Source organism: Clarias gariepinus, chromosome 17 (genome assembly GCF_024256425.1).
Source record: "Clarias gariepinus isolate MV-2021 ecotype Netherlands chromosome 17, CGAR_prim_01v2, whole genome shotgun sequence".
In the NCBI taxonomy this organism is placed as follows: Eukaryota; Metazoa; Chordata; class Actinopteri; order Siluriformes; family Clariidae; genus Clarias; species Clarias gariepinus.
The window spans coordinates 9345839-9365725 of NC_071116.1; the positions used below are offsets into that span (position 1 = coordinate 9345839).

A 19887-nucleotide genomic window follows, 5' to 3' on the forward strand; every position below is an offset into this window, starting at 1 on the left:
GCGTACAAACACTGCAAAATGAAAGCCAAAGGTTTTCTAGTCGTCAATATTTACTCAAATGGATCTAGCAGTATGCATTGGTGCAATTTTTCTTTCAAATGTATGCATCACTAAGGTACTTGAACAGAAATTGTGTACATTTTCAGTACATTGTACACAGTCATAAAACTTTAAATGTCTTTAAATGTGAACATTGTGTGCTTAAGGCAAAACTTGTCTATTTGAGCACAGAAATGATATCTGAGTGCGGAGTGTGCTTTCACTGTGGAACCGCCTGGAGTATTATTGTTAGTTTCCAGATTAAGAGCAGTAAAATAGAAATGGTGATGATGTCAGCAGCAGCACTTACAGTTGATTACCTTGGGAAAAAAAATATTGCACTGAAGTTTTTTCCATATATTGTTGTATTAAAGCTGCAAGGCCCTTGATCACAATGTGTCTTAGTGCTACTATTATCATGCTTCAATATAAAATAAATTTAGCTATTTCTTCTTTTTTTTTTAATTTTCTGCCTAATTTAGTCGTGTCCAATTCCTCCCACATTAAGGCTACTACTACCACTCAGTCGGGAGGGCCAAAGTTTATCACGTGTTTTCTCCGAACCACGTGAGGCCAGCCAACCGCATCTTTTTGCAAATTTTGCACCGTTTGGGGCGATGTAACACACTCGGAGGACAGAGCTATTCACTCCTTCCACTTGCGCGGGCCCCTGATTGGCTATAGAGCCGTGATTAATGTGGGAGCACGAAGTACCTCTCATCCCTCCCCTCTGAGAGAGCTCGGCCAATCAGCTCTCTCTAGACCTCCGGCTGCGAGAGGTTACAGAATCACCCGGGAATTGAACTCGTCATCTCCGGATAATAGGGCAAGCACTTTACCATTGCGCCCCACGGAGGCAGGATTTAGCTATTTCTAAACAAAATGTAACATTTCAAGTAAATACTTTGGTACTAGCTTTAATTATTTGAGGAAATACTCGCTGCTACTTGCTGAAGCTGTGAGGGAATTGTTAGTGAGTTTAATTTTTTTTTGTAAATCTTTCAGCAATACATATACCAGGAAGTCTGGAACTTGTTTCAGCAAATAAGTGTGAAAGCCAGCTCGATGGTATATTCCACCAAAGACTACAAGGACCATGGATACAGGTAATTACATGTGTCTCTTTCTGTGCATATTGTAATCTTAAAACAGTGCTGAAATGTGATGTTAGTCTTTTGAAGTTTTTTTTTTTCTTTATATAAATTTGCTAACATGGCCAACAGTGGAGCTGGTTCATTTTACAATCTATCATAATAGGAAAATATGATATATTCTGTAATATCCAGTAGTGTACCATGAAATATGCAACTGCCATGCAATAGACACAATTCACCTAAAAAGGTATATTTACATACATTGTTTTGATGACCTTTTTTTTTTTTTTTTTTTTTTAAGTTTAGCCCTTGTTCCCCACATATACTTTACTGCACAGTAGAATTCTTTGTTCTTTGCATATTCCAGCTTTTTTGTGGGATGTCAGGGGTCAGAGCGCAGGGTCAGCCATTTTTACGGCTCCTTGCTTAAGGGCCCAACAGGGGCAACCTAGCGGGGCTGGAGCGCGAACTGTCGACCTTCCGATCAGTAACTCGGTGCCTTAACATATTGAGCCACCAGTGCTCCTTTTCTTCTTTTTGTTTAACCACACAGTGGTCCAGGATGTGCTTTATAATGCCGTTAAGCCTTAAACCAGGTTGAACAGCTGTTCTGGTTAATTTATCCTTTGTGGTTATCTACCTTAAACTGCAAGCAAAACTGGCAATAACTATATTATCCATCAATAAAAGATGCTGGACTTTAAATGATTGTCAATCTTCAAATAATAATTTTTATCACACTTTCTTTGATTTTAAGTTCTTATCAGATGCAGCCAAATATTCTGACACCCTGATCATGGTTTTAAAAGAATACTCTTTTTTTTTTTTTTTTTTTTTTTGCAGGCATTGCTCCCTGGCTGTGATTAACGCCCTGGCAAACATCGCGGCTAATCTGCAGGCTGAGCAGAAGGTGGACGAGTTACTTGTAAACCTGCTGGAGCTGTTTGTTCAGCTGGGCCTGGAGGGCAAGCGTGCCAGTGAGAGGGCCAGTGAAAAAGGCCCAGCACTCAAGGTATACACACCTACACTTTCCAAAGCCTGTTATATCACTATAGACATGAATTGTCTAAACTAAGAAGGAGTCCCTGCCAACAGGTATTGTGCACCAATAAGTTGATTCATCTTCCTGAAAGCACCAATGTGTTCATTCTGTGCATGGACTTGAATTAATGGTATAACATTCATGTCTTTTGATTTGTGGAGGAAGAGGTAAGACCCAGGAGAGACAAAGAAGAGAAAATTGGAGGAATAATATAAAAAACTAATGTTATTTAATACTTTGTATAGCTCCCTTTGTCTTTTAACCAAGTGTGCAAATAATTCTGGAACTGTCCCTGCACATGAATGAATGGAATCCTCACTCCATTCTGTATGTTATACAGTTCACAACCAACAAGGAATTTTAGTATGTTAGGACATGTCAAACAGGTCTAACCTGCAAAAACAGTTAGTGAGTCACCTCGTCTTATTTCACCTTAAATAAACGTTACACATGTTCAGAATGGATTCTGTGTTGAAATGATTTTTCATTGTGAAAGTATTTATTCATGTTTGTCAGTGATTTTTGACTCAATTAAAGGCAGACGTCTGTATTTATCTAGTATTAGTAACGCGGTGCTTACTATTATAAGCGGAAGAGGATTTCCTGCAGCTTATGCTTATTATACAGAAATAAAGCCACATTGTTTTAGGATTATAATGTTTCTGAGCCATTAATAAACAGCCTAATGAATTGGTAAAGCAATACACAAAGTTTTTTTTTTTTTCTTTTTTTTTCAGGCCTCAAGCAGTGCTGGTAATTTAGGAGTGCTCATTCCTGTCATTGCCGTGGTATGAGATTAACACCATATCCGAAATGATTGCAAAAGCCATATGTTTATAATCATGTAATGATTACTCTCTACATTGCAGGCTGTGAAGTATATCAAAGCCCTTTTTTATTAATATTTTCAAAAAAATTGACTTCTTTTTAATTTTTAGCTCACCAGACGTTTACCACCGATAAAAGAGGCTAAGCCCAGACTCCAGAAGCTTTTCAGAGACTTTTGGCTTTATTCAGTCGTCATGGGTTTCGCAGTAGAGGGATCAGGTGAGTGTATGGCTGTGTTATCCTACAGCACAAACAGTGTGTCTTTTACTACACATGAGAGTGGTATTCATACTGTTTTCTCTTCATTTATTTTCTCCAGGTTTATGGCCAGAGGAATGGTATGAAGGTGTGTGTGAAATTGCCACTAAATCCCCATTGCTGACATTTCCTAGTGGAGAGCCTCTGCGCTCAGAACTGCAGTATAACTCCGCTCTGAAGAATGACACGGTCACTCCAGTAGGTTTACTTTAGCTACGTTGTTGAATGTTTCAGAACTTTATTCTGAAGAAGCTAGTCGTTTCGTAATATTTGCCCTATCCCAAAGATGGTATACATGTCTGAACAGAACAGGAAACTGCTGCAAAGTCTTATACAGATCTGAATTTAAGTAGTATGCGCTCACATTGTTTTTTTTTTTTTTGTAGGCTGAGTTGAATGATTTGCGCAGCACCATCATTAACTTACTGGATCCTCCACCTGAAGTAGCCGCTCTTATCAATAAGCTGGACTTTGCCATGTCTACCTACCTGCTTTCAGTCTATCGACTGGAATATATGAGGTACTTCAGTAATATGTGTGTATAATGCATAGAAAACCAAACAACACTGGGTGCTAAGTTGCAAAGATACTATTACCTGCCCAATGTTGATTTTTACATTTTATTAGTTCATAGATACATTTTATGCTTTGAAGGATGTGAAACAAACTTCATTATTATAGCTTACAGCAAATTGCAGGTTGATATTTACTTTATTTAAGACAGAAATCCAATTACCACTTCCTGTGGTATTGGTAAATATAGTGGACCCTTGGCATAGGAATTTAATTTGTATAAAGTTGTTAAGGTGAAAATTTTTCATTTTTCCCATTAGAAATAGTATAAATGCAGATAATCTGTTCCGGTCACCCCAAAATATTACCAATATTACCAATATTACTAATTTACAACACTATCATTATATTTTTGCATATAAAAAAATCAAAACATACAGGTTTAGAAAAGACATTTAAATTAAGTAAAATATAAAATAGTCATTATCAACCTCACTTAACCTTAATTTATGATTCCTCTTGGCACCGGCTGCCTTTTTAGCGATGGTTTCTTTTTTGCTTGGCTTTCCACTGTTGCAACAAGTTAGCATTTACATTACGGTTTAAGTCCTTGACATGAATTTATACACTTTTTTTTTTAATTGCAGAATGCTGCGCTCTCTGGATTCAGACCGTTTCCAGGTCATGTTCCGTTATTTTGAAGATCGAGCCATCCAGAAAGACAAGTCGGGTAAAACCAAGACTTAAATGATTAATACTTATACATGTAACTACCTTGTTTGAATCTGTCATTGTTCATTCCATTTTTTTTATGTTCCTGTTCTTTCTTAGGGATGATGCAGTGTGTGATCGCAGTTGGGGACAAGGTCTTTGATGTCTTCCTTCAAATGATGGCAGACAAGGTACAGTAGGCCCTGAAATTCTAGATTTTGATTGTAGCTGTATTTAAAACAAGTTCTCACATCTTTTATTTCTTGCATTAGCCCAAGACAAAGGCTCATGAAGAGGAGTTGGAGCGGCACGCTCAGTTTCTCCTGGTCAACTTTAATCACATTCACAAACGGATCAGACGCGTGGCCGACAAATACCTCTCAGGCCTTGCTGAAACGTAAGCATGCCGTGGTTTTCTGCAAATCTTCTTAGCTAGCTCATATCCATCTAAACACAGTTATAGTGCTTAATTACTTGCATGATATTCATCGTAATTGTATATTAAACATGTTTATTAGAATGCACTTTTATTCTTATTGCAAGTGAAAAAAAATTAAATGCTGCTTTTGCATTTGCCAGTGTATGTTTTACATACAGGGTGAAGCAGGTCACTTTTTAAAAAATACAGCTGCAAGGCTTTTTAGTCATAAGGGAGCACTTGGGGAGAAAAAAAGTTCTGTTGTCAAGTGGAAACCTGTAAAGTAAAAATAAAAAATAGTAATAATAATACTGCCGTGCTGTGGCTTAGTTCACTGAAGTACTGGACCAGTTATCAGGAGACCCTCCGTTCGTATCTCAGCAATGCCTGAACCAGGAGGGCTGTTTTTCACAATTACTGTTAAGCATGATTTTTGGCAATGACAAAAATGACAAACTCAGTCCTTATAGTCCCAGCTTTCACCTCTTTCAAGATCTGGAAAGTACGAAGAAAGTGGAGCATCTTCTCATTGTCAGAGCCAATCTTTGTCATTAAAATTTATTTTTTATTTTTTATAACTAATCATAAAAAAATATACGCTTGGAAATGAGCTAGGCTAGTTTATACTGTTGGGATATACCTACTGTATGTCCCCAGGATATTATGTTCTCTACTTCATTTATTCTTAACACACATTAACCCTGATATTCAAATATTTCAAGATAAAATATTTCTTAAACATAATGCAGTTTATTTTATTAGAAACAAGCTTCAAAACTTTTTAAAACTAAAAGTTGTAAAACAAAACTGTTGGATATTATTTCATTTGGTTTTAGATGTCTATAGAAAGAATATCATTTAACGAATATAGAATTGGGGAACACATTTTCAGCTTACCATTATGTGCTGTATAGACCAGGGGAACATAGGATCCTGGGAACATTCAATTCAATTAAATCCAATTTTGTAAGGGCCTTTAACAGTTGTCATTATCACAAAGCGGCTTTACTAAATCAAAAGAAACTACATACATAAAACACAAGAATTCAATTCAACTCTAGAATTCAATTCACTTTAAGTTGGTTTGTGTACTACTTTTAATAATGGCCATTGTCACAAAGCAGCTTTACACAATAAAAATAAATATGTTAATAAATTAAAACATGTACAGGAAAAACAAGTACAGATTAGAACTATTCCTGGTGAGCAAACTGAGGGCAGTGGTGGCAAGGAAAAACTCCCTGCGATGACTATAGGAAGAAACCTAGGGGGAACATGGTGCTCTGGGAACAGAGGACACGTTGTCATGCTCCCATGATGTTCCATATAAGACTGGGGAAACATGGAACCCTGTGATCAGAAGACCCTGGCAGTATAGGGGTCTAGGTACATATGAATAACCCTGATAATATCCATGAGTAGCAACAAAGGGTTTATGGTTACAGTGTGTGTGTGTGCGTGCGTGTGTGTGTGTCATGTGAACTGCACATGAATGCAAAAAGCAGAATGCTTTTTCTTGGGGGGGATTAAAGGCTTTCAAGCATCATGCTTACGCTCGACTAGGCATAAGCGTGATGACCTGGAAACAGCCAGGCAATGCAACATGGCTGGGCAAACCTGGGATTTCGCAACCAGCTTAATAATATAGCCAATTCCACTATTTTACTAATTTTAAAAGCTATTCTTGATAACTAGTCTAAAGGTGAATGTGATGATTCTTTTATTAATTATTGTTTATGCTATTTCTGATGTTTTTGATTCTAGCTTCCCTCACCTGTTGTGGAGCGGCCGTGTACTGAAAACGATGCTGGACATTTTACAGACACTATCCGTTTCGCTAAGTGCTGTGAGTTTACACACTAACTCTAGTCACAGTATTCTCTGTGTTTCACAAATCATTCACTTTTTTTTTTTTTTTGCAGGACATTCACAAAGATCAACCGTATTATGACATTCCAGATACACCTTATCGTATCACTGTTCCTGACACTCATGAAGCCAGAGAGGTAGGAATTGGTAACAAATTTTGATTAAAATTATGCAAATAAGGGCCTCCGAGTGGTGCAGTGGTAAGGCACTCGTCCTATCATCACGAGATCGCTGGTTCGAAATCGGGGTGATGCTGTTACCTCTTACAGCCGGAGGTCAAGAGAGAGCTGAGGGGAGGAATGAGAGGTACTTTGTGCTCCCACATTAATACGGCTCTACTAAGAGCTACTCTGGGTCAACCGAGTGTGTTACTCCGATGGTCGGTGACATCACGTGGGTCGAAGGAACCACGTGATAGTCTGCGTCCCTCCCGACTTAATGGTGGTAGAAGCTTAATGTGGGAGCCCCCTAGTGACAGGGAGGAATTGGACACTACTAAATTAGGGAGAATAATCTGGAAAAAATCCACAAAAATAGCAAAATAAAAAATATGCAAATAACTAAATATCTAACAAAAAACATGTCAATGACAAAATTGTAATTTACAAGGGGTGTTCAAGTCAAACTGTAAAACCTTTATGATAAAAATCTTTATTTCTCCAATAATTCCCTGCTACACTAAGGCACATATTCCAAAGTTTTACTAGTGCTGGGATACAATCAGGGCAAAACGTTTTTTCAGTACTCTGAAGCCATGATCACACTGCCTGCCTTACGTCTGAAATGCTGGCCTCCCAGGAAATCCTTTAATGTTTAAATGACTTGGAGTAAGGTCAGAACTGTTCATGGAATGCGGCAATAACTTCTGAATAGGTTCCTTTAATGTGCAAATGGTGTTCGTGTACAGTTCAAACAGACAGCTGTGTTTTTTCTGAAAGTTGGTGAAAGTTATTCATCAATTTTTCAAGGATCAGGCGTTTCACTCTGTGAGTGTTTATAGGTACAACTGCAGTGGGTGCCAAGCCTCCTTGGCAGGATTGTTATTCAGGGATGTATGGCCATACTTGTAAATATTAAACAGTTTTAAGGCTTCAATTACAAGAAAAGTCCTGGTCGCCCCATGTAATTAATTCAATATATTACAGCATCTAACTCTTTTTATCTAAGTGATACTACTGTATAAAATAAGTGATGTACAATTGTGATCACAGTTAAAATTATATAAAAAATTTTTTTGTCCTGATGCAGAGTATTGTAAAAGACTTTGCTGCACGCTGTGCTGAAATTCTGAAAGAAGCAATGAAGTGGGCACCGTCCGTCACTAAATCTCATCTTCAGGTGAGTTTCTAGATGAAAAACACAGGTCAAGAAAAAGACAACCGAGACGACTGTGAATGGAACTTGCCTCAAAGGGTATAGTAAAGAGAGTTAAGACAAACAGAGCTTGTTAAAGGGTGTTGAAAGGATGTCTTCATCCTCAACTTTTCAAACTACTGCTCATGCTGCATAATGGGAAGACATTTCTTCTAGACTTGCCTAAAGCCACATTCAATCTGTAAAAAACTAAACAAATAATGTCATAATAATGACAACAATTGTTAATGAATGCATTTTATCATTAAACTGTTGGTATCTATTTACTTCTTACATGTCTGCGTAGGTGGGATCATCCAAACCAGTAGAATGTGAGTCAAAAGCTGAAGGTGGTTATCAGTTCTAATGTGTACGTGTTTACTGCAGGAGTACCTGAACAAGCACCAGAACTGGGTCTCAGGTCTGTCTCAGCACACAGGCCTTGCAATGGCTACCGAGAGCATTCTGCACTTTGCCGGCTACAACCGGCAAAGCACAGCTTTGGGGGTGAGTCCGGAGTTCACATGTTCACTCGCACATACAGTAAGATGCTGATTCTGCATTAACACAAGTACATTTAAGTTAAATACAGTAAATTTAATCAGATCCAATTAAGCACTATATAACAAGCTGCTTTAAATGAGTGTTTTTAAAATGCTAATTTACACACACATATGGAGGCATGCAGCTACGGGAAAGTGATCAATAAATGGGTGTTGCGATGTGGCCCAATGCAGGGTAAGTTACACACTGTAGTTGTTTAGCTTTCAATAATAGCACAGAATGTTATTGCATCACTTTGGTTTAATAGTAATAAGACCATGTGGACTATATATAATATATATACTTTTCATATATTATACTATATATAATATGTAAAAAAGAAACGTCCTCTGACTTTCAACTGTTTTTACTTTCAGTAAACTTAATGTGTAAATATTTGTATGAACACTAAAAGAGTCAACACCATAAGACATAAACTAAAAATGTTTCACAATGTGTCCCTGAATGAAGGGAGGCTCAAAATCAAAAGTACCAGTCAGTATCTGGTGTGGCCACCAGCTGCTTGAGGTGCTGCAGTGCATCTTCTCCTCATGGACTGCCTATTGCGGACAGTCTGAGCACTGATGGAGGGATTGTGTGTTCTCGGGCAGTTGTTGTGGCCATCCTTTACCTGTCACACAGGTGTGATATTCGGATGTACCGATCCTGTGCAGGTGTTGTTACACGTGGTCTTCCACTGCGAGGATGATCAGCTGTCCTTCCTGTCTCCCTGTAGCGCCGTCTTAGGCATCTCACAGTGCGGACATGGCGATTTATTGCCCTAGCCACATCAGCAGTCCTCATGCCTCCCTGCAGCATGCCTAATGCACGTTCACGCAGATGAGCAGGGACCCTGGGCATCTTTCTTTGGGTGTTTTTCACAGTCAGGAGACAAGTCTCTTTAGTGTCCTGCGTTTTTAGAACTGTGACCTTAGATGCCTACTTTTTGTAAGCTGTTAAGGTCTTAACGACCATTCCACAGGTGCATGTTAATTAATTGATTATGCATGGAAAACATTGTTTAAAACCTTTACAATAAAGATCTGTAATTTGGATTAAATCCAAATGTAAATCGGTATTTGGATTTTTATTGTTAAAATACACAGACCTGAAAAAGGGGTATTTTCTTTATATATATATAAACAGGATGCTGGATGGAGAGTAATGCTCAACTTGTTGCTTCAGAATTCCCCACAGGTGTTCGATTGTGTTCAGATCAGGAGACATTCTCCGCCATTCAATCACCTTCACCCTGTTTTTCTTCAGAAATGCAACAGTAGCTTTAGATGTGCGTTTTGGATCATTGTCATGTTGGAAAAGTGCACGACGACCAAGTGCACGGAGTGATGGCAGCATCTTCTTCTACAGTATAGAGCAGTACATTGTTGAGTTTATGATACCATCAATGAAATGCAGCTCCCCAACACCAGCAGCACTCATGCAGCCCCACATAAAGACACTGCCACCACCATGTTTCACTGTAGGCACCATGAATTTCTTTTTGAAATCCTCACCTTTACGACGCTGTACAGTTTTGAAACCATTAGTTCCAAAAACAGTAATCTTTGTCTCATCACTCCAGAGTATAGAGTCCCAGTAGTCTTCATCTTTTTCAACATGGGCCCTAGCAAATTGTAGGCGTGCTTTTTTGTGCATGGGCTTTAGGCTTCCATGCGTGGACGATACCTCTGCAGTGTGCACCGTATAGTGTCATGGGAAACGGTCACTCCAGTTTGGCTTTCTACTGCTTTAGCCAACTGCAGTGAAATTGTGTGGCGATTTTCTTTAACCCTTTTCATCAGAAGACGCTCCTGTCGAGATGTTAACTCCTGTGGGCGGCCTAAATGTCTCTTTAGGATGGTTGCATTTCCATCTTTCTTAAATTTTTGTATCACTTTTGCTACAGTATTTTGACTGATATTTAAAGCTTTGCTGATCTTTTTGTAGCCCTCACCTTTTTGTGTGTGTGTATATATATATATATATAAACCTGTTATTTATTAATTATAACCCCCACTATTGTCACATCTTCTATTCTAAAAAGTTTATCAACATATTTTGACCAATCAGATTCAAGAATTGAGCACCACTGTGGTATAAATGTACATACAGTATGTATTGTGTATATATAGTGGCTAGGTGCTTCAGTATGGCAAACCTTAACATAATGATCTAATTGCATTTAATAACATTTAAGTTAAAATGAAATTAATGTACTGTGCCTGCAGACCAATCAACTCACAGAGAGGCCAGCATGTGTAAAGAAAGATTACTCCAACTTTATGGCCTCGCTGAACCTGAGGAACCGCTATGCAGGAGAGGTTTGTTTTCTGTCTCGTTCATTTCTTGAGATTTATTCAGCTATGTCTTATTGTGCAGAAGTATAATTTTTTTTGTGTGTGTGTGTGTGTGTGTGTGTGTGTGTAATGCAGGTAGCAGGGATGATACACTTTTTAGAGGCGACTCGCAACCCCTCAGACCTGAATAAGATGATGATCCAGCAGCTGAATGAGGCTCTGGAGAGGCAGCAACCTGAAGAGTTTACTGAAGCTATGTTTAAAATGGCAGCGCTCCTCATCACATCCAAAGGTACGACTGACTAGTGATGCGCGGGTTGGGTTGGGGCGGGGCGAGTAAAGAAATTGTCACTTAATTTGCGGGGCGGGTTGGGGCGGGTCATTAAAAACAAAATTAAATAAAAAATCCATGTATGTTGCATGCAATTCCATATAGCCTATATTAAATATTTGGGAATATTTTATTAAGTTCTTAGATAAGGTTACATCACGTGCAAGTCATGAAAGCGCCAAGCAGCTACCGCTGCCAGTCACAACAAAAACAAAGAAATAAAAGTGAAGATGGAAGTCGAGGTGCGGGAGAAATTGAGGTCGGGAATTTACATCATTAAAAGAAAAAAGATCAGGCTGCTAAATCTAATGTTTTAGCATTCTTTTTTACTTTCAATGAGTAAAACACCTGACTCTTGAAAATAAGACATAACTTGTTGCTGGGAAAAGAATCGTTTGTGGGAAATGTTCACACATACATTACAAAAACTCAGACCGACAGTCTTTTTCTACCCTGATGCTATCCAAGCACTAGTGAAACACTGGGATTTGTGCATTAGAAGAGCAGGAGACTATGTAGGGAAATGAAGGGAGCTCTTATTCTGCATGAACAAAAGTCCCAGTTAGACAAAAACACTGCTCATATTATATCTAATATGGAATGAGTTTTTTTTTTTTTTGGACTGGTTATAAGTTTAATAGATAAAGTAACCTGAAGTGTTTAAAAATTTATGTTTATGTGCTTTAGACTGCGACCCGCATCTTCTGCATAACCTATGCTGGTCTCCACTGAAGATGTTTACTGAGAATGGCATGGAGACTGCTATAGCATGCTGGGAATGGCTTCTAGCAGCTAGGACTGTTCTGGAAGTCCCGGTAAAGACCTTTTTATCATTTTAATTGAAAGAAAAATGACCTAAAACGTTATTAGAAATGATTTTCATTTGTGTGAAAAAAAAAAAACCTGTCCAATCACTATCTTCATTCTTTGTTTGTAGTTTATGCGTGAGATGGCAGGCGCCTGGCAGATGACCGTGGAGCAGAAGATGGGGCTGTTCTCCGAGGCGGAGGTAGAAGCTGATCCACTGGCAGCATCTGAGGAGAGTCAGCTCAAGCCCTGCGCTCCAAATGTCATCCCCCATTACATCTGGATTGAGGTTATTATTTAGGAACTATTGACATAATCATGCTGTGTGCATCACAGTGCTTCTGTCAAGTCTGATTGTTGATTAGTTTTCTTTTAAAGCATTGCTATGAGGTTATGTCTTTTGCAGGGCAGCAGTTTTTCTTTTTTGTTTCTTTAGGACAGTTTATTTTCAGTGACTCTGCATTTCATCATATAATTTAAGCACGAGTGTTATTGTTTTATTATTTTGCAACAATAAAAAAAGATACATTTTATACATTTCATTTACTGTAGTGATCTTTTTATTTTATTTTATTTTTTTTATTTTGGCCCTCCAGTTCCTTGTCCAGCGCTTCGAAATTGCAAAGTACTGCAGTGCAGACCAGGTGGAGATTTTTGCCAGCTTGCTGCAGAGGTCGCTCTCTCTCACTGTTGGAGGCTCGAAAAGCAGCCTGAACCGGCACGTGGAGGCTATCGGACCTCGCTTCAGGTTTACAGTCTGCTTTTTTTTCCCCCTCCACTCTAGTCATAATGCCTGTTTCATATTGCATGTAAAGCGGGATTTGTAACATGAACCAGTATAACATTTTGTTTTGCTTGCAGGTTACTGACGCTTGGTCTCTCACTGCTTCATTCTGATGTGGTTAGCATCGCCACCATCCGCAATGTGCTTAGAGAGAAGATCTACTCCACTGCCTTTGATTACTTCAGGTAATGAAGAAGTTTCATTACAAATTTTTTATTTGTTCGTTAATCACAAAAACAAATACTGTACTGTTTAAAAATACGGATCTTGATCGCTGGGTTCCTAAACTATGCAGGTTCCTCAAGTCAAACCGGGACTTTTGATTGATTAGAATAACAAAACACAGTTAAGAGAGTAAAAAAACATCTTTATATTGCTATATAATCTCCTGCTACACCATTCCAGTGCTTTACTAGTGCTTGAATACCATCAAGGTATAACGTTTTCTCAGTTTGCTGGAGCCATGATCGGACAGCATTTAATGGCCATTAATGGAGGACAAAAAACGGCCTGGTTTGATCATCGGAGCTGTTCTGTTTTTGCATGACCTCATACTGCCCACTGCACCACTTGACCATTACAGGAACTTGGCTGTAGGTTATCACCACATCCCCCCCGTACAGTCCTTTGCTTCAAGTCATTTCCACATGTTTAAGCCATTAAAGGAGTTCCTGGGAGGCCAATGTTTCATACATGACTACAGGCTATTTGTTCATGTCTCTGGTGTAATGAGAAAACTTTCCACCTTCATGGAATCCAAGCACTAGCGAAACCGTGGGATAAGTGCATTAGTGTAGCAGGGGATTATATGAAGAAATATAAAGGCTTGTGACTTAAACACCATTGTATTTAACCATGTATTACTTTAAAGAAAAGCTGATTCTTTCTGATTCTGATTCTTTCTTTTATTTTTTTAGTGTGGCACCCAAATTCCCCACTCAGGGGGACAAGCGACTACGTGAGGATATCAGTGTCATGATCAAGTTCTATGCCAGCATCCTCTCGGACAAGAAGTACCTGGCCGCTAGCCAGCTCGTGCCACCTGGTGAGCCTGGCGCCAATCCCCCCCAAAGCTCTCTATCCGCCGGGATTTTCGGATCGCTAATCGTTTCCAGCACTTCTCCGATATCGATCTTAAGTAAGCCTGCCTTGCTCCACCTGTGCTGACTTGCACTGCCTCGGGAGCATGCCATCGCAGTTCCAATTTGCCACCATGCAAATTTGAAGCCTGCGCTTGAAAATGCACGAGTTTGTCACCGCGGCCGCCAATTTATTAATTTGTTTTGAGTAATGGCTCCGCCCCATCCCCCCCACACAAAATGCCTCTTTTGCTAACCATTGTAGAAAGCATTCCCTCATCCACGCATAAGCACGCTCATGTAGAATGCATGGTCATTTCTAGTGATAGAGGACTAATTTAGACTCCATCCGCCCCTTATAGTTCCCTCCATCCGTGTGTTGTGCCAGTGACACAAAAATGCACGTGAGAAAGCAAAAATGGTTTGTTTGAAATTTGTAGTGCAGGTACCACTAATTATCGATGCAAAATAATAGAAAGTAGACTGAATGTGCTGGAATAACAACAGCCTGTAAAATGTTAAGACCTTAGTCATATTGAGCGATAAGATTGTCAACGATGATAAAACGGTAATAAACATTGAGAATCATAGTATGCTTATCAAGAGACATTTTGCTTGACTTTGGCAGACAATCAAGACCCGTCACTGAACAGCCTGTCAGTGATGACTGCTGCTGACCCCAGGAACACCATGGACATGTCAGTGGGCACGCGTCAACAGAGTGCCCAGGGCTGGATCAACACCTACCCATTGTCCAGTGGAATGTCCACCACTTCCAAGAAATCAGGTATGACTGCTATGTACTTCTTTGATGTAATTGTACAAGGGTTGTTTAAGTCTAACCAGTTTTCCTATGAATGAAGTCATAAAACTGATTGACAGTTACATAAATCTTTAAGCACATTACAGTCTTGATAATCTTAGCCGCAGTAAAACATTTAAATGGGGTAAATGTTTCAAAAAACATTTGTTTATGGGAACATTAAGCAACACCTAATTCCTAAAAGTCAACAGATCAAGCATTTGTCTGTGGGGACTGCACAAAAGTCATTCATGAAGATCACTTGCATGTGACAGGAACTCGGCCGTGAGCTATTACCTTATCTCCCGTACAGTCCCGTAAAGTATTTTCCACATGTTTTTGCCATTAAGGGAATTCCTGGGAGGCTAGCATTTCAGACATGAAGCAGGCATTTTGATCATGGCTTTGTTCTGCCTTGATGGTATCCAAGTACTAGTGAAACCTTGGAATAAGTGTATTAGTGTAGCAGGGGATTAAATAGAAAAATTATGGTGTTCTGTCAATGATTCACAATCAGAAGTCCCTGTTTGACTTGAATGCCCTTCGTATGGTTGTGTTATGGTGCGCTAGAATGTATTCATCAAGACAGGAATGTTATAATACTCAGCAAAAAAGAAATTCTTGCTTTGAGCCGGCATTTATTAACTTACTTGTAGGCATCTGAAGCTCAAAGGAGACTTAAATGTATATATAAATATTAGGGGTGTTCAAGTCAAACCAGGATTCATTTTTAAGCCGTACATTTTAAACATCCCTACTCTTCTCAAGGTTAATTACGATGTGCTAAATGGTTAAGATTAACTTGTACATAACTGTCACTGAGTACTTTATTGTTGAAAACAGCAACAGTAATTTGTTTCTATTTTCATGATTATACTTTTTAGCAGTAATAACTTAAGACTAAGACTGCTTAATTTTTGTTATTTAATTAGCTTTAATGCTGTTAGTTTTCCACTGTTGTGACCAGTTCTTTCTTCCTTTTTTTGCCCGCAGGAATATCAAAGAAGAGTAACAGAGGCACTCAGCTGCACAAGTACTACATGAAGCGCAGGACATTACTACTGGCGTTACTGGTAAGCCCTTATTTTCTTTTAATGCCATCTCGAGTTTTACTTTTCACTTTTGGCAATTTTGAGAAAACTGACACAGAAAGTTAATTGTTAGCATTTGGTTACAATGCTAGCTTTAGTCATGTTATCCCATTAGGCCCTATGGACCCTCTCACTCACTTTTTTTTTTTTTTTTTTCGTTTTTGCCCATCTTTTTCCATCCAGGCAAGTGAGATTGAGCGTCTGACCACGTGGTACAACCCGCTGTCTGCCCAGGAGCTCACCATTTTTACAGACCAGTCTGTAGAGACCAGCATTGCTAATTGGAGGTCCAAGTACATCAGTCTGAGTGAGAAACAGTGGAAGGACAACGTCAACCTGGCCTGGAGTATCTCTCCCTACCTTGCTTTGCATCTCCCAGCCAGGTACCAATGCGTGGAAGTTGTCTATGATACATATATTATCATATGTATAACATTATGAAATCTGCATATAACAGCGGATATTTAATATTTTAAGCCATTAAACCCTTTAAAGCCCACACTTCGATTTCTTACTCCCATAACTACATTTCATGAATCCATTAGTTTTAGCATAGTTACTGAGAAATAATTGTTACAGCAGAAATAATTCTTTAAGGTAAGTAACTAAATGGGTCCTGAGTATCAGTTGGTAGCTGGCATGTGTTAGGAGATAGAGTTAGCTATTAGGACACAGATTGTCACAATAGGAAGTCAATAGAAAGACAGAAGTTCCCAAATGGCACAACAGAAGTGTTATCATACTTTAGTGAAGTGCTAGTTATTGAGTAACATTCATGAGGTGACCCCGGTTCTAAAACAATGAAGCCAATGCAGAAGTTCCAAAACATGTAGTTCTTCTATTGACCAGTAGGAGCTGGCTTCAAACGTGAGTCAGTCCCCATAGACCCAAAAAATGGTTTTGGTCTATATCATTAGACTTCTCATTTATGACAGCTGTATTGGGTTACTTTTTATGTAGCATATGTTGTGTTAAAATTACATTAAGCCATAAAATAATGCATAATTAGGAGTGTGGCCAATTTGAGTGCCAGCAGGGGTCAAACTGCTAACTGTCTTCTATGCATTGCTTTAGCTACCCAGCTAAAGAAGTTGACCTGTGACGATGTGCCCTGGGGATTTACACGAATATAAAAAGGAGCAAGTGATACCCGAAGAACTCTGGCATATTCTCCAGCACTCTTAGAAAAAACATCCAGCTTTTTTAGTAACAGTTCTGTGCAAAAAACCGTGCTACAGATAATACAGTGCCTAGGACATTTACACAATCCTGTACAAATTAACCTTAGCCACCTCAGCATTAGTAGCTAGGTTAGTGTAATAGATGAGTAGGCATGTTCCAGTCACTTGTTTGCTCTGCCCATATGCTCAATTATGGATTTACATGGATTTAGGCAGAGTTAGCTCTTGCCAAGATGGTGACAACAAGAGCTCCCACAGTTAAACTTAAAACCACATTTCAGAAAACCACATTTCAGAAAACCTACAGTCGAGTTCCTTTCTATAGTCTGTGGTAGCAATTGGTAATGACCTTGTCGTAATTTAAATACGGTAGAAATCAAGAAAATATGTTTTAAGTGATTGAAAAAGATGACAAATAACAATTACTAACACTTTAGCGTGATTTATTTGCTAAGGTAAAGAGACAGACTGTCTTCCTCTATAAAAACTGATTTATCTGAGTTTCCCCTCATGTTTTTCTTTTTAATGTTTATAAAAAATACAAGGTGGATTGTTTTGTCAGTGTATCAGTAAAGTTAAGTTTGTTTTTTTTTTATTATTATTTTAGGTTCCTTTTTTTTTTTTTTTTTTTTGCTAAAACCTGTTCGACCTGCTTTTCGCATATGTATCGTCATCCAGGTTTGTAATACTATAATGTTGCTGATGACCTTTTACGGCCTGTTTTGTAGGTTCAAAAACACAGATGCCATTGGGGCTGAAGTGACTCGGCTGGTTCGGCTGGACCCTGGCGCAGTCAGCGATGTTCCGGAGGCAGTCAAGGTGAAAGGTTTTTAAGAGAGAATAGAAGAAAACTATGTTTTTTTTTCTATTCAAAACAGACGGGTATAAAATTTAAATATAAAGGTTAAGGTAGGGCGTGGGGGGGATTTGGGTGGGGTGGGGAAAGTGCAATCATAGAGTTTAGCTGAAGTCATTGGTAGAAATAAGCATATATGTAAGCACGTAACTGCCAACTCTTTCTCTTTTTTTTTTTTTTTTTTTTTTTTAATCGACAGTTTCTGGTCACATGGCATACCATTGACGCCGACTCACCCGAACTGAGCCACATCCTGTGTTGGGCCCCTGCTGATCCCCCAACTGGCCTGTCCTACTTCTCCAGCATGTATCCACCTCATCCCCTTACCGCCCAGTATGGAGTTAAAGTATTGCGCTCTTTCCCTCCAGTACGTACCAGTTCTGCCATGTCAAGAATTCTTTTCTTTTCTAACAATAGGAAACCGTTATTATAATTTTCATATCATGCCACTGTTGATCAAATTAAATTTAAGCACACTGATAGAAGTGGTAAGCAGAAACATGATGCCTTTCATGTAATAAGATGCGATGGCATGTCTCGGATCAGCCTGAAGTTCCCTGTGTAGTGGATTGCTGTTTTTTCTAAAAAAAAAAAATTCATATTATGCACTAACGTGACTTCAGGGGCAAAATGTATGTATGACAGTACTGCTGCACATCTTAACAAATCATTATAAACCAAATTGTTGTATATTTATTAATAATTAAAACTAAAGCAGTTCTGGTGATTGATGTGTCTTCCTCAAAGCAGCTTGATGCGCAGTATACGAGACATGAAGGAGGTGCTTTACAGTGCTTACACTTTATCTACATGAACATTGACTTGTGAATTTACAAGCTCCAGACTTGTGAGCTGATAGAAGTCCAGTTTTACATGCCATCAGGACTGCATGCGATTGATCTCTCGGTTTGACCTAGTGCAGGAAGGGAAAAAAAAAAACATGTCGAAAGTATCAAATATTTTATGAATGTATTGTACTTTTTGTTTTTTTTATACACTCAGCTCTTATCTTATTCAATTCAGTTCAGTTTTATTTGTATAGCGCTTTTAACGATAGTCATAGTTGCAAAGCAGCTTCACAGAATCGAAAAAAAATTAGGGAAATGAGCATGAAATGAACCTTGAGAGGAACCAGACCCAACAGGGAACCCAGCCTAATTTGGGTGATATCTGATAGCAGGAATTGATCTGTAGTCATACTGTGTGTTAGGAGGCTGCAAGTTCATAACAGAAGGTGTTTAAGTTAATATGGAGTCTATTTCATTATTGTTACAAAAGTGAAGTATAGTGTTACAAAACTGTTTGTGGGAATTTCAGTCATGAATTAAAGCAAATAAATCTTGCGGTTAAACACATTGTACTGTATGGCCAAAAGTATGTGGACACCCGACCTTCAGCGTTATTTGTGCCCTTTGTAAAACCATGACTTATTGATGCAGAGTTGGTCACCACTTTTACTGCTATAACAGACTCCACTTTTCTGCAAAGGCTTTCCACTAAATTTGGGAGCATTGCTGTTGGGATTTTGTTCTCTTTCAGCAACAAAAAGAATGTTTGAGGTCAGCCCCTGGTGTGAGTAATGAAGTCCGTGCATTAATTCATCCCAAAGGTGTTGAGTGGGGTTGAGGTCAGGTTGAGAGGATGTATAAGTATTATAGCATGCAAAGAGAGTCTATATATTTGTGTTCTTACAACTTAAAGCAAACAATGTGAGGAAGGCCCATATGAAAGTTTCGGATTAATGGCCTCCGAGTGGCGCAGTGGTAAAGCGCTCGCCCTATCATCCGGGGAGCGCTGGTTCGAATTCCGGGTGATGCTGTTTTCCTCTTACAGCACAGAGAGAGCTGATTGGCCGAGCTCTCTCAGGGGAGGGATGAGAGGTACTTGCGCTCCCACAATCACGGGCTTACAGCCAATCAGGGGCCTCTGTGAGCTCGCGCACGTGGAAGGAGTGTCTAGCGCTTTCCTCCGAGTGTGTTACTCCGCCCCTA

At 39.0% G+C, this 19887-nt stretch overlaps 1 protein-coding gene across 2 annotated transcripts in view; it reads left to right on the forward strand.

Annotated features, from left to right (window-relative positions):
* Positions 1-19887, forward strand: part of pi4kaa (phosphatidylinositol 4-kinase, catalytic, alpha a) — a 44820-nt gene that overhangs the window by 13761 nt on the left and 11172 nt on the right. The window contains exons 17-41 of one of the 2 annotated variants that reach the window (XM_053516185.1): positions 1045-1145; positions 1977-2145; positions 2913-2963; positions 3114-3222; positions 3323-3459; positions 3648-3781; positions 4422-4504; positions 4606-4676; positions 4758-4882; positions 6668-6749; positions 6826-6909; positions 8021-8110; positions 8513-8632; positions 10897-10989; positions 11101-11257; positions 11984-12111; positions 12234-12392; positions 12700-12851; positions 12965-13072; positions 13805-14025; positions 14595-14753; positions 15762-15841; positions 16043-16242; positions 17769-17859; positions 18096-18263. In XM_053516185.1, coding sequence (XP_053372160.1) covers positions 1045-1145; positions 1977-2145; positions 2913-2963; positions 3114-3222; positions 3323-3459; positions 3648-3781; positions 4422-4504; positions 4606-4676; positions 4758-4882; positions 6668-6749; positions 6826-6909; positions 8021-8110; positions 8513-8632; positions 10897-10989; positions 11101-11257; positions 11984-12111; positions 12234-12392; positions 12700-12851; positions 12965-13072; positions 13805-14025; positions 14595-14753; positions 15762-15841; positions 16043-16242; positions 17769-17859; positions 18096-18263 — 3072 coding nt within the window. The remainder of the gene's footprint in view (positions 1-1044; positions 1146-1976; positions 2146-2912; positions 2964-3113; positions 3223-3322; positions 3460-3647; positions 3782-4421; positions 4505-4605; positions 4677-4757; positions 4883-6667; positions 6750-6825; positions 6910-8020; positions 8111-8512; positions 8633-10896; positions 10990-11100; positions 11258-11983; positions 12112-12233; positions 12393-12699; positions 12852-12964; positions 13073-13804; positions 14026-14594; positions 14754-15761; positions 15842-16042; positions 16243-17768; positions 17860-18095; positions 18264-19887) is intronic. The other variant, XM_053516186.1, reaches the window with a different exon arrangement.